The 14,608-nt window shown below is 41.5% G+C and overlaps 1 protein-coding gene across 5 annotated transcripts in view; it reads right to left on the bottom strand.

Moving 5' to 3' along the window:
• The window catches only part of LOC140453638 (disks large-associated protein 2-like), a 723,320-nt gene that overhangs the window by 135,839 nt on the left and 572,873 nt on the right, over positions 1 to 14,608 (bottom strand). For all 5 annotated transcript variants that reach the window (XM_072548503.1, XM_072548501.1, XM_072548502.1 and 2 more), the window contains one exon: positions 13,376 to 14,464. In XM_072548503.1, the coding sequence (XP_072404604.1) occupies positions 13,376 to 14,398 (1,023 nt within the window). In that variant the 5' untranslated portion in view covers positions 14,399 to 14,464. The remainder of the gene's footprint in view (positions 1 to 13,375; positions 14,465 to 14,608) is intronic.

Consider the following 14,608-nt stretch of genomic DNA (forward strand, 5'->3'; position numbering starts at 1 on the left):
CCAAGAGGAGCTGAGCCAATTCCTAAGGTGGACTGGTGGATTATCTGCTTTGAACCTCCAGCACTCTGGCCAAAATTACAGTCATAACATATAAAATATTCCCCTCATTATCCTTCCCTTACTTCCCTTCACTTTCATACACACCCATTCCTGATCCTTGAAACTTAATGCACTCTACCCATCCCTCTGGCCCTTCATACCAGCAAGTCACACTCCACATACACTCCTCTACACACAGCCCAATAATCCTTATCAAATTTAGTGTCGGCAAGTAGAAATGAGAATCTAAACAAATTCACTGAAGGAAATAAGAATTCACCAAGGAGAAATCTAAAGCAGTTTCTAAAGTAGAGGTCTTGTTGAATTTGGCATTGAGCAATCCATTAGGCATGGTGGCTCATTGGTGAGCACTGCTACCTCACAGCTACCAGAGACCCAGGTTTGATTCCACCCTCGGATGACTGTCTGCATGGAGTTTGTACAATCTCCCCATTACTGAGTGGTTTTCCTCTGGGTTAGAACAAAGAACAAAGAAAATTTACAACCCAGGAACAGGTCCTTTGGCCCTCCAAGCCTGGGTTTTCCAGTTTCCTCCCACAGTCCAAAAACGTGCAAGTTAGGTGGACTGGCCATGTCCAGGAATGTGCAGGCATGGTGGATTAGCCTTGGAAATGCAGGGCTTCAAGGATAGGATAGACGGGGCAGATCTAGGGTGGATGCTCTGTGAAGGACTTTGGTGTGGACCCAATGGGTTGGATTGTCTGCTTCAACACTTAGGGAGTCTATTATTACAGCTGGCTGCTAACTCAATGATTTGTTACAACTCAGGACTGGGGATTAATTGTATCTTTACAGCTGATCTTATGGGAGGTTAAAACAAAAGCAATAATGTGATGGCTTGGGAGTTTACAAAAGCCAGTCTGGGGTTATCAGAAGAATCAATGGCAAAATTAATTGGGAAACTAGATTTCAAATGGATCAGAAGAGGAATAATATCTACTTAAGGCTACTTCTATGACTTGAAAGATCATTGGCATAGTCTATTTTAAAGAAAGCCTTGCAAGGCCTGGAATGCAGTGATTTAATAAGGAAACTAGAAAACATGGACACTTTTAACCATCAAAACTCAAAACTGAATTTGAAATAGTTTAGAGAAAAAAAACCCAGGTATATGCCAACAAGCACCCCTTTGCGGAGATCAAGCCTGTCCTGGTTTGCAGCTTATCCCAACATTTGGAGCAGTAGACTCCTACAATCCAATTGCCAGATTGCAATTCTGATAAGACCTCATGTGTGAAAGACAATCATTTACTTGCTATTGAATTGATCATTCAGTTGGAGTTTGGTTCTCTGCTACTGAAACCTTTCTTTATCCCAACCTCAGAACAAACTTGGTGAAGTTTGCAGAATAACAACAAGGCAATAGCTGCAGACAAAGGGTGTGCCATCTTCAATTTTCAAGGTCCTAGAGGCTTCACTGAACTCTCAAGGACATGAGAATGTTACCTTGCCTAACTCTTATTGAAATACACTTCTATAATTGGATCATTCCTGAATGAGTGGTACATGGCTAATGTAGTGCTCGATGTTTTGGGGTCAGTATGTAAATAAATAATTCTGTTTTCCCTAACCCATGAAAGTCTGCTGCTGGTAATCTTAACTTGCCTACAAACTGATGGAGGTTTTCAAAACAAACGCATCTACATTTGCAACAGCACATCACATGATCACGCAGTGAAGAGAAAGCTATTGGTTTTTTAATTTATCTACTCTTCCCTGTGTGCAACAAAGCTACTGGATCATATGGATTAGTGGAATTAAGTTCTGATTCAGATGTGCGGATGGACCTCCAATGTTAATCAAGCAAAGTCGTGCCCTAATTCTATGGTACCTTTATCTAAAATAAAATCTGTTTGGATTTGGCAAAAATAGCACTGGGTTCACTTCAGAGGCTGGGGTAGACCTTGCGCTTTAGCTCATTCAATACCCTATTGTGATAAAATGGCATAACATCAGACCATGAGAACTGACTTATAGAGAGGGGAAAATAAAGCAACCCCTTTCTCTGTTCACAATTGGGGAGTTGAATTTAAGTTCTGCTAATAAGATGCATCGGATAGCAACTTTTAAACTCGTGAATAAAAACGACAAAAGAAGATTAATGTATGTTGAGTTATCTCCTTTCACAGCATCGGACATCCTGTCGCAGTGCAGATTAATAATACATTTTGTGGCCATTTTCATCTAAGAACCATAAGTATATAATCTCAGTGAACTGTAACTGCTGCCAAACTTGAACAGCAGAACCTTATTTGCATTCATCCCTGGAATCCACACACTGAAATATGTTTACTTAAACATCTGCTTTAGCTTTTATTGTTTTAAGTTACTGTTTACAATTTATACAGCGCATAAACCATCATGCAGCCACTATATGTGTCAGCTCATGTTGAATCTACCTGATACTTCGGTTGTTTTTAAAAAACTGTTACTGTAGTTTTGGCATTACTTTGGAACTTATGAACAGTGTATGTTGTGATTGCAGATTCTGTGATTTTCTGCAGAAAGTTTGAATTTGCTCTCTTCTATCGACTTCTTGCTGTGAAGTTTACAGCTGCACAGATATGGAGAACTTCCAGTACCTGTAAATATCTGAATATTAGTCAATCTCATGCAACCATCATTCCCCTGACATTTGGCCAAAAGAAATCCTTAATTTTTCATATGGCTCAATTCATTATTCATTACGGAGCTGCTTGTCAATTATTTATCAAAACAATACTTGCAAATTATGAATTAAAACATGATATCTTCCATTTTCCCTTTCCATTCCCCTGATTCCCAGACAGCACTGAAACCGTTTCCTCACCCAGGCTATGGGGGTGGAGGGAACACTCCCCGAACCAGGAGCCCAATGACACCAAGTCAGGAAGCGGCCTTGTGCTAGATGCCTTTTTGGGGTTTTGGTGGGGGGGCACTATGTTCACCTAACAGCTGATGGTCTGCTTTTAATGTATTCAGTTTCAAAGCAGGTGCCATGTTACTGGAAAGTTCTTGGAACAAATAAAATGCTTATGGACTGGCGTGTGCTTGAAAGCAAAGATAAATTCCATGGTTCAGGATTGATCGTGAACAGGTACCCAAATGATGAGAGCGCTCACCAAATGTCTCAGTGTGTTTCAGTAATAGGTTCCAGCATAGAATCCCTACAATGTGGAAGCAGGCCATTCAGCCATTGAGTTCATATCGATCTTCCAAACAGCATCCCACCCAGACCCTCCAGCCCCTACCCTATAACCCTGCATTCCCCATGGCCAATCCACCTAACTTGTACATCTTTGAAACTGCAGCACCCGGAGGAAACCCTCACAGAATGTGCAAACGCCACTCAGACAGTCGCCCGAGGGTGAAGTTGAACCTGGTTCCTGGCACTGTCAGGCAGCAATGCTAAACACTCAGCCACCGTTCTGCCCCATAAAAGACAGAAAAGTATCAACTGAAAAAAATTATTTTGGAACTTGGGGTGTGGATGAAATAAATGAAAAATAGCTTGTCTGAACATGGAATAGGTTTTCTTTGAGTATTTTCTGACCTTCCCCTTTGGAGTTTTACAATTAGATGCATATTTTATGTTCATCTCTAACCATCCATATTAAAGTACTCAGCTTCTAGATGGGAATCCATATCATGTGGTAGAAAGACACGTTTATATGATTGTCTATTCATTTGTAGCTTTATAGCATCTGATCTGTCGAGGTGCAGGCTACTTTTTTGCATTCTGTGGCTTCAATGCTGTTAAAATCCAACAGGCATGGTACAGACAGGAAATGAGCATCCTAAAAATACCTTACTGGAGTAAATTACTGCAGATGCTAGAATCTGTACTAAAAACAACAAATTGGATTAAATTAGATTTCCTGCAGTATGGAAGCAGGCCCTTCGGCCCAACAAGTCCACATCGACCCTCCAAAGAGTAACCCACCCAGACCCATTCCCCAGCCTGATATTTACCCTGAACTAATGTACCTAACACTATGGGTAATTTAGCCTGGCCAATTCACCTTACTAGTACATTTTTGGATTGTGGGAGGAAACCGGAGCACCCAGAGGAAACTCACGCAGACACGGGGAGAGTTTTCAAACTCCACTGCTGGAGATCATAGCAGGTCAGGCAGCATCCGCAAACAGAGAGCAAGCTAATGTTTCGAGTCTAGAGTCAGCTCCAAAGAAGTGTCATCTAGATTCAAAACGTCAGCTTACTCTTTCTCCTGAAGTATCTTTCCCAGCCTTGGCCTTGGGAATGTAATACCAACAGTTTCCTAGGTCCTTTGGAGAGGTGTTGGTGAGGAGAGCTTGTGCTGAGGTGTAGTGAGGAAGTTTGACACTTGTGGTATTTTTATGGAATATGTAGAAAAGAAGACTATTCAAAAACTTTCTGGCTCTTCCTGAAAGGGGATGCTGGTAGACATGGGTATAGTGGAAGCATTAAACGTTCTGCTAATGTGTCCCTTTCGGTTGCCAGTGGGGTCTTATCATCACATCATTAGGCCCTCAATTTGCAATGGAAAAGAGACTTCACTCTAGCTTTAGACTGGTGCACCTTTTGCCAGCGGTAGGCCTCTGTGAAAGCAATAGCTGGCCAATTAAAAGTAATATCCTGCAGATGCTGGGAATCTGTAATAAAAAAAGTGTTGGAGAAATGCAGCAGGTCTGGGATGAGAGAAAACAGAATTTATGTTTTGGGTCTACTATGTCACTTGTTCAGAACTAAAATGGTTGGAAAATGGTAAAAAATGGAGGACCAAGGTATCGTGGAGGGAATGGCCCCTGCAAAATACTGACAGTGAATGGAAAAGGAAGATGTGCTTGATGGTGGTATCCTGCTGGAGGTGGAAGAAAAGGCAAAGGATGATCCTTTGCATATGGACACTGGTGGAGTAGAAAGTGAGGACAAGGATTTTGGGAGGGAGGAGAAGGGGTGACGGCAAAAGTCCAGGAGATGGGTCAGACAGAAGGCTAATTGTTGGGATTACCAATTTGCCATTATCCTGCTGACTTCATCGTGAACCACCCCAGCCCCAAGACAATGCCCCATTCAGGATTCATCTTATTTCTCAGCTGTTCAGTGATCACATAAAATAGATGATTAATCAGATAATCAATGTTTTCATATCTAAGATACGTGATTTGCATGACAACTACTTTGTTCATGTTGAAACACGACAAAGCAGCAGGGGAAACCTCTCTAAGTTCAAAGCAAGTCAGCACAAACAGAATATACAATGGGCACAATGAAATACTGACTCTCTTCCTCTCCCATCTGGTATTCTGTCATTTCTGAGCCATCAGAGTTGATCAAAGCTTTCTCTCATTCTGTTTTCTATAGGTCCCAAAGCATCTTGTGTAGAGAGAGAAAGTGTTACAGTTGATTAATTTGAAAATCCTTTGCATACTGAAGCAGTGGAATAAGGAGAGCAAGTATTCAAACTCAATCTTCCATCACAGTGTCTGTAATGAGTTTTGTAGCATGTTGGAATTGAGTGCAATGTTTATATACAGGCTGGAAACACAGTTGTTCTTCATTGTAGCAGATTATCTCTCTCACTGACAAAAGAGGAGATCAGGATCAGCACAAGAACACTGGGAATGCAAGCATATCCCAGGGGTGGATGTCTTACCTCCGTTCAGCTGAGGTTGTCAGGAGTTTCAAAACTCCTTGGGCAGCAATCTGAAAACAACGGGGTGAATTTGACACTGGGCATAGTGGCTCCGCCCACTCATGTAAAAGACAGGGGTAAATGTGCCTCCACTTGACTGGCTCACCCCACAGCCATTAAACAGCCTTTTTATTAGCTTGCTTTGGAGGTCCACTGTGACCAAGAGGAAGTTCCTGCACCAGTGAGTTGTGTAAGGTCAGTAACTCTCACAGAATCAGAGAATGTTACAGTACAGGAGGCCATTTGACCCATTGTATCCACACCGGCTCCTGAAAGAGCTACCCAGCCAGTTCCATTCTCCAGTTGTATCTCTGCAGCCTTCTAAATTCATCACTTTCAATATTTATCCAGCTTCCTTTTGAAATTTCCTGAGGAATTCACCTCCACCACTCTCCTAGGCAGTGCATTCCAATCCTAACAACTTCCTGAGTCAAGAAATTTCTCCTCACCTCACTCTTGTTTATTGAAGGTTTTGCAATTGCAACCTCGAGTTACTGGCATACCAACTAGAGGGAACAGAATATCCTGCTTTACCCTGTCAAAGTTGTTCATAACTTTGTACACTTCAATAAAGTCACCTCTTAATCTTCTCTGCTCCAAAAGAATTAGCTTAATTTCTCCAGTCTTTCTTTGTATCTAAAATCCCTCAGTCTGGTATTATCTAAGTAAATCTCGTTTTAACTCTCTCCAGACTTTAACATCTGTCCTTAAATAAGGTACCCAGAACTGTACATAATACTCCAAATATGGTATGACTAATGATTTGTAGAGGTATATGTCACTTCCTTGCTTTTATACTCTATGCCTCTGTTTATAAACCCAAGAATCTTGCAAGCCTTCTAAACAATTGTTTCAAATTGCCTTAATTGAGATATATAAGATAATCAAAGGGGTTAGATAGGGTGGACAGTGAGAGCCCTTTTTCTCGTATGGTGATGGCTACCACAACGGGACATAGCTTTAAATTGAGGGGTGCTAGATGTTGGATAGATGGCGGAAGTAGTTTCTTTTCTCAGAGAGTAGTAGGAGCGTGGAACGCACTGCCGACAACAGTAGTAGACTCGTCAACTTTAAGGACATTTAAATGGTCATTGCATAAACATATGGATGAAAATGGAATAGTGTAGGATAGGCTTCAGGTTGGTTCCACAGGTCAGTGCAACATCATGGACCAAAAGTTCTGGACTGCATTGTAATGTTCTATGTTATATGTTCTATTAAATTGCTTGGCCATCTTCAGAGAATCATACACCTGAACCCTGAGGTCTCACTGCTCCAGTACTCCCTTTAAAGTTATATCATTGAGGCTGTATTGCCTCTTTGTATTCCTTCTATGAAAATGTATGGCCTCACATTTCTATGCATTGAATTTCATCTGCCAAGTGTTTCCCTGTTTGTACAACATGTCAATGTCCCTCTGAAGTTGGTAGCTGTGTCAGAAGTGCCAATTTACAGCCTCTCTCACCTACCATCCTACCTCCAGAGGCAATAAAATCCTGGCTCATATTTCAAAATCATTCACACTTTTAAAAACAATTTGAAATTGGTTAAAGAACGGATATCATTGCTTTAAAGCAGCATGATCGCACAAATGATTGGATTGGTTCAAATGGTTTCCATCACTCATTCTGGTGTTCCAGAGGATTTCTTAAAATTTACTGAGTTTCTACAATCTTCAAATTTTTAATTAAGTGAAAAGCTAATTTAAATTAGTCATTGAGAAGAACTCATTCACTCAACAGATGATCATCATTTAGAACAATTTGCCTTGCTGGATTTTATATTAGAAAGAAATGTGAGGCTGAATGGATGATGTTTAATGGGCTGAATGGGCCACTGCCGACCTTACTTTTTCTTATGTAGCTCCATAACATAAATCTTCTAGATTGGCTCAAGTCCAGGCCAGACTGATGGAACAAAACCTTCCCCATCTCAGTAGCTGTAAATGTTCAAACTGGGAGGTGAGGCAGTCCAAATCCTGCTCACGGTATGAGCCCACATCACAAAACTGAACAAAAACCAGCACAAACTAGCACTAAATTAGGAAGCACACTCATGAAGGACACAAGATTGGCTGATCTGGACGATGGAAATGTCAATTGCAGCTGGGATTGTTCATTGAGAGTGGAGTAGAGGGGGGAATAGGAGCTGCTGGTGAATAGTTACGATTTATTATTAAGGCAGGGTGCAGAGAGATGATCTGTGGTAATTGATGGTGGTTGGAAGATGTGAAAAAAATGTTCCCTGTCCAGCATCAAAATAACAAAAGCAATACAAAACAAAGAATGAAAAAACCAGTAGGAAAATTCCATCAAGGTGCTGCACTGACTGACAGAGAGCTGCAATTCTTGACACTGATTGATTGCAATATTCTTTGTCGTCCTTCTCCAGTGTGTCTATTTCTGGTATGAACAAATTAAGACCAGACTATAAATTTTAGAACTACACTAGAGGGTTTTTAACTGTAAATGAAGTACTTTGTTCCTTATTAAAGTAATGATCTTTGCTAACGATTTTGGTTCTCAGTGCAGTGATCTGTTTTGGGATGATCTGTATCAGGTTATTGCTTAGGTTCCAAAGCGTGCACTTAAGACTGTAGCACTGCAGCTTAATGTCTCACTCAGAGCCTAAGGATCATCAATCAATCTGATATGGGAAGGCCACACTAACCATTTCTTTAGATCATTTGAGAATTGGACTTGAGGTGATTCAGTGTTAAGGAAATGATTAGGGGAAATAGAAACAAATATACATTTTTAAGGGGTAAAAATGGGATGATTTCTGCTAAGATTGATGTCAATGCTACAATTCTCAGTGGTTAATGCATGGAAAATTAAATGGTACTTCTAATGTGAGCATCCTTTGAGAGCTGGACCACATTCAAATCTTCAAGTCCTTCCTGTGACTTTTCCTTAATCTCACTGCTAACAATGTTTACTGAAACTGGATTGCTTCTTTGCCATAAATGCAGACAGTAAATTCACATTAAAGGTATCTGTCCACATTTCTTTAATCATAAAATGTAACGGGGGTTTGGGCTAAGAGATTAATTAAGCACCGGAAATCAACACCCCTCTTCTGAAAACCAACATTTCTGGTCTTTCACTTTATTCCGTTAATCAAACTGGAAATAGAATTCCACTGATCACAACAGACGGCTGAATATTTTGGCTGTGGTCCCTTCATTTTGAGGTTACTTGTAGATGCCTAGAAAGGGAAAGGTTTCTAAGAATCATTTTTCCATCTTTTGCCTAGCATAGATGTCAATGAATCCCATCCCACACCAAGTTCAGTTTGACCTTTTCCCCTGAATTTTCTGGTTTTCTTGGCCACTGCCAGCCCTAATCCCACTGCATCCTTGCATTGGTATCCTTCCTTGGTCTTGACGTTGTCAAGATTTGTAAAATCTTCCAATCTCCAAACATGCAGTGTTCTCTGATCTGGCCTCTTGTCCATCTCCCATCATTTACCCAACCATTCTCTCTGTCCTTCCTTCTGATTTTAAGATCCTCCTTAATAAGCACTTCTTGATGACGGCTTTTGCCCAAAATGTTGATTTTCCTGCTCCTCGGATGCTGCCTGACCTGCCGTGCTTTTCCAGCACTACTGTAATCTTGACTTCCTTACCAACCTTGAGTTACCCGAATATCCTTTTCTTGGTTGGGCACTTGCCTTTGGAATTCTTTCTACATTGACGAACGTTATAAATACAAGTAGAACATATACATGCATTTACTGCATGCCTTGCATGATATCTATGCAGGAAAAGAGCATTTGCAAAGGGTGTAACTTCTCTTAGTTGATTCAGTCAGGTATGTTTTCGAGAGAAAGCTTGGTCTATATGTGAATATGGTTACACTTGAAGTAAGTAACAATTTCCTTACCTTCTCAAGTGTGTCATTGAGAAGATAAAAAATAAATTTATTGCACACAGTAGCATGTGTGCAATACTTAAACAAATATAGGCAATATTTAAGCTGTCAATGCAATGCAATTTAACTGCACAAACCACCATGCATGTAATGTTTAAATTGTAAATCAAATATAATGTCACTGCACACAGCAGCATATATGCAGCAATTGTTAAGCATTAAATGAAGTAATTTAGATCCAGTGTATTTTAAATCAATACAGTTTTCTTTATCAAGTTGTAGGGGGTCAATGGGTCATTTTTAAATTACACATTTAAGTGTTGTGTTATGCCTGCTATCTATATAATTCCACAGTGCAAAGGATCATTTGCAGAGGCAAGTAAATATTGATTAGTCAATTTAAATATATTGATGTTGGTGTGTAAGAACTTTGCCAGCCAAGTTTGTAGGTTGGTATTAAATATTTCAATTTCCTACAGATATCCGATTATGACAGGTCAGTTAGTAATAAACATCACTGTTGCACAGACTTAAATACTGCTAAAAGCAGACCAGAAAGCAAAGGTTTTGGCATGCACTTCACAGGAGTACGATGCAAGAAACAGATTTGAAAATGGTGCCACCAACTTATACAGTATGACGAAAAGATGTTGACTGGTTAGGTCACTGTTGTACCAGGAATAATTACCTGTCAATCTTGAATTTCAGACCAGGCAGGTAGACTCTGATTGGTCAGGATGATACCATGGGAATGTAGCCAAGATTGGCTGTCTTCATGACCTTTTCTCCCCAGCGGCCAAGGGGCAATGTATGTACAAATCAATTTTTCCTGTGTTAAACAGGGCCTGTGAGTGAGTATATGAAGCTTCTCATATGCGCAAATGCATCACATTTGCATATTTGACTCACATTCTTAAATTGGTTTCTGGTGCAATTCTGAGCACAATCTGGAGTATTTAATTAATGTTCAATAGCACAATCATACCTAATGTTGGACATACAATGATGAGGTTAAAGCACAGCCAGAATGCTATCTGCTGCAAATGGTCAACAGATCATGCTGTTTGATACAGTCCACAATCCTTGCTCATTTCGTATCTGGCATCACACTCACACTGAAGTTTGAAACCACATTACCCATTTGTGTGGTAGACAAAATAACTTTTTAGGTTGATGATGGTGGAGAAAATTGTTGAAGGTTTACTGCAAAGCAACAGCTAGAGACAGCAACTTCACCTGCTGCTCAAGGTTTTGAGATAGTTTCCACTTCCACGGCAAACTGAGGTAGACTGGGCACCTTTAGTGCCAAAAAAGGCCCTTTCGTGAGTTTATACAATGTACAGTGAGCAATGATTTGACCAGGATATCATTATCACAGAATAGATTTGATACTGCCCGTCACATCATCAAGCTTACATTGTAAGCAGATGACTAGGACTCTATTCACAACATCACCCAGAAGGTCGTTAAGGTAAAAAGACTTCTTGTCTACTCTACAAATGAGTTTTATTGCTGGTGTGATGCCAGCAATGTTAGACGAGTGCACTTGTCTAATGACATGTCATTGACCATTTTCAATGGGTGGCACGTTAATCACGCTCAAACATCCAATGTTTGCAATCCTCAGCACACGAGATCAATATTAGTTGTAATTATACTATTGTCAATATTAATTCAATTATCCAGATTGTGCTAAAAATTACGCTGAAAACCAATGTAAGAATTTCAGCCATATGATGCATTTGCACATGCAAGAAGTTGTGTTTATTAACACACTGGACCTTATTTTATGTAGAAAAAAGGAATTTGCGTATATGTTGCACTTTTCTCACTGTGGAGGAAAAGGGGGTCAGAGAGATTGCTAATCTCTGTTACATGTCAATGGTATCGCCCTGAGCAGTGAGGATTACCTTCCTGGTCGGAGATGTGTTGCTGGAAAAGCACAGCAGATCAGGCAGCATCCAAGGAGCAGGAGAATCGACGTTTCAGGCATGAGCCCTTCTTCAGGAATGAGGAAAGTGTGCCCAGCAGGCTAAGATAAAAGGTAGGGAGGAGGGACTTGAGGGAGGGGCGTTAGAAATGCGATAGATGGAAGGAGGTTAAGGTGAGGGTGACAGGCCGGAGTGGGGGTGGGGGTGGAGAGGCCAGGAAGAAGATTGCAGGTTAGGAAGGTGGTGCTGAGTTCGAGGGTTGGGGCTGAGACAAGGTGGGGGGAGGGGAAATGAGGAAACTGGAGAAATCTGAGTTCATCCCTTGTGGTTGGAGGGTCCCTAAGCAGAAGATGAGGCGCTCTTCCTCCAGCCGTCGTGTTGCTATGGTCTGGCGATGGAGGAGTCCAAGAACCTGCATGTCCTTGGTGGAGTGGGAGGGGGAGTTGAAGTGTTGAGCCATGGGGTGGTTGGGTTGGTTGGTCCGGGGCCCCTGCCCCAAGTCCCTCCTCCCTACCTTTTATCTTAGCTTGCTGGGCACACTTTCCTCATTCCTGAAGAAGGGCTCATGCCCAAAACGTCGATTCTCCTGCTCCTTGAATGCTGCCTGACCTGCTGCGCTTTTCCAGCAACACATTTTCGGTTTTGATTTCCAGCATCTGCAGTCTTCACTTTCTCCTAGAAGATTTTTGCCTGGTCGGAGAACCAAGATTGACAGTTAACAATCCCTGCTGCATCCAAGCATATCATTGGATATTCAATTGTATTTACATCCTTTCTAACCAGCATCCTTTTCTCATGGTGTATAAATTTGTGTTTCTTCTCTCAAGGCTGCTCATTGCACCCTAGTCTGGAATGAATGTAAGATGAAAACCTTCAGACTTCTTGTCTCCTTTCAATAATGCTTAAACACGATGGTCTCAGAATAATTTACTTATTCCTTTATGGGACATGGAGATTGCTGGCAAGCCCAGAATTTGTGACTCTTTCCTACTTATCCTTGAACTGAATGGTTTGGTAGGCTGTTTCAGAGAGCAGTTAAGAGTCAACTACATTGCTGTGGGTCTGGAATCACACAGAGACCAGGTAAGAATGCCAGATTTTCTTCCTTGTGGACATTAGCAAGCCAGATGGGTTTTCACAGAAACTCAATAACATGTTGTCATTCCAGGATTTATTAGCTTAATTTAAATTCCACCAGCTGTTGTGGTATTTGAGCTTGTGTCTGCAGGATATTAACCTGGGCCTATAGCTTACTAGACCAGTGACATCACCATCACTCCACCATGTACTCCTTCACAGTGTATTCTCTTTTGGAGCCAGTGGAAAATAAGGCGCAGTGTAGAGAATGGTGAAGAATGTTCATAACTGAATGGATCCATAAATTTACAATACCGATAATATGGGCATTTCAAATGTACTTTTAAAACTCAATTCACGAACAGTCAAATCATGGCAATTAACTAGGAACATTCTGCAAGGCATTAATTGTAATGAGACCTCCACTTCAAAAGAGTAAACACAACTGTTTGAATAAAAGGAATGCATGTTCACTTTCAAATTGGAATTTTCATCATAATTTGCCATCATCCCCACCTCAACTATGGATTATAGCAGAGGGACCTGAGAAGGGAACGATAACTTTCAACGAGCATAGTAACACAAAAAGTGGAGCATCTGATTTGCAACTCAGACCCTGGCAGTTTCCAAAAGCCATGAAAGATTTAGTCTATCTCCCATTTTGTGACAATTAAAGCAAACTTATGAGAAGTCACATGAGAAATGCAAGGCTGGAAAGCAATGACGTGTTGCTCATTTAGCTTACTGCTAGCATTGACAATTACATTGTAACATTTACCTGAAGATAATGGTAAGCCCTTTCCTGTGCCTTGTCCTGCAGCATTAAAGGTTTGTCATGGCCCAGACCCGAGCTAGGATAGGCCTCTCTGGCCTGGTTTACCGTCATGGTGGACCACATACTTCTTTTCATATGTTGTGAATCAGTCAACATTGGCATAGCTGCACAGGCTGAACATTTCCCTTCACTGCTGCTTTTTAAACTCTTCAGGGTCAGATCTCTGCAGGCACTTTCGATGGGTTCTGTACAATATTGGGAGGCCTGTTCCATAGAGTGCCTACTGGCCCCAGTGGCCATCATGTAACTGCTGTCACTGTCGAGGTTGTCGTCTGAGCTCCACCATCCTGTGATCTTGGCTCTGTGCTTAGATTCAGATTTGCGTTCCTTGCTTTTGCTCCGCTTCGTTGACCTAGATTGGTGGTGGTGCTGGTGGTGATGCTGATGGTGATGATGGCTTTCCCCACCTTTTCCCTCCATCTTTGTACCATTCACATTTCCCTTTGAAGGGGCTTCCAGGGAGTGAGACTTGGCAAAAAGCTTCTGCACAGAGTGCACCAGGTGTCGTATCCTGCTGGGACTCTCGCTCCGCTGCTCAGCAGAACTTGCCCGTTGGTACTGAAGTGTGTGGAACCCATCATGATGCAGAGGCAACTGCTTCTCAAACTGGTCCAGCAGGTTAGCAGGTAGCCGATTGATCTTGCTGGAAGTGTGGGTGGCAGCCATGCAGTCGTCACAAGACTCGTACTGTGGGTTATGATGCATCCTGGGGAATGTACTACTGGAGGACATCTGCTCAGTCATGCTCATCGATACCGCAGGATATTCTGAGGGCATAGTACTCCTGGACATGCAGTAGTGATGGTCCATTGAACAGGAATCTGAAGGACTAAGCATGTAAGATTGCCGAGGGTCTTGACTGTGATGTAAATAATCATGGGAAGGGTCGCAATCCTCAGGCATACAGTGGCAAGTGTGCCCAGACGAGTGCTGTGACTGGCTACGACTTCCATTATATCCCTTCATTGTGTTAAAACAGTCCAGAGTCCATCTTTATTCTTCAGGATAGTGTTGATGAGCTGGCCCTATCATCTGTAAGAGGCAAACCAAAAACAGAATTAAACTTTTTTTCAAAATTAGGAATGTAGGTTTTTGAATCTTCAGGACAAGAGTATCAGTGTAAAACTAACAGGAATTCATCAAAACGTTCGACCATGATAATGTTTGAGATTTCAC

Source organism: Chiloscyllium punctatum, chromosome 27 (genome assembly GCF_047496795.1).
Source record: "Chiloscyllium punctatum isolate Juve2018m chromosome 27, sChiPun1.3, whole genome shotgun sequence".
NCBI classification, from domain to species: domain Eukaryota; kingdom Metazoa; phylum Chordata; class Chondrichthyes; order Orectolobiformes; family Hemiscylliidae; genus Chiloscyllium; species Chiloscyllium punctatum.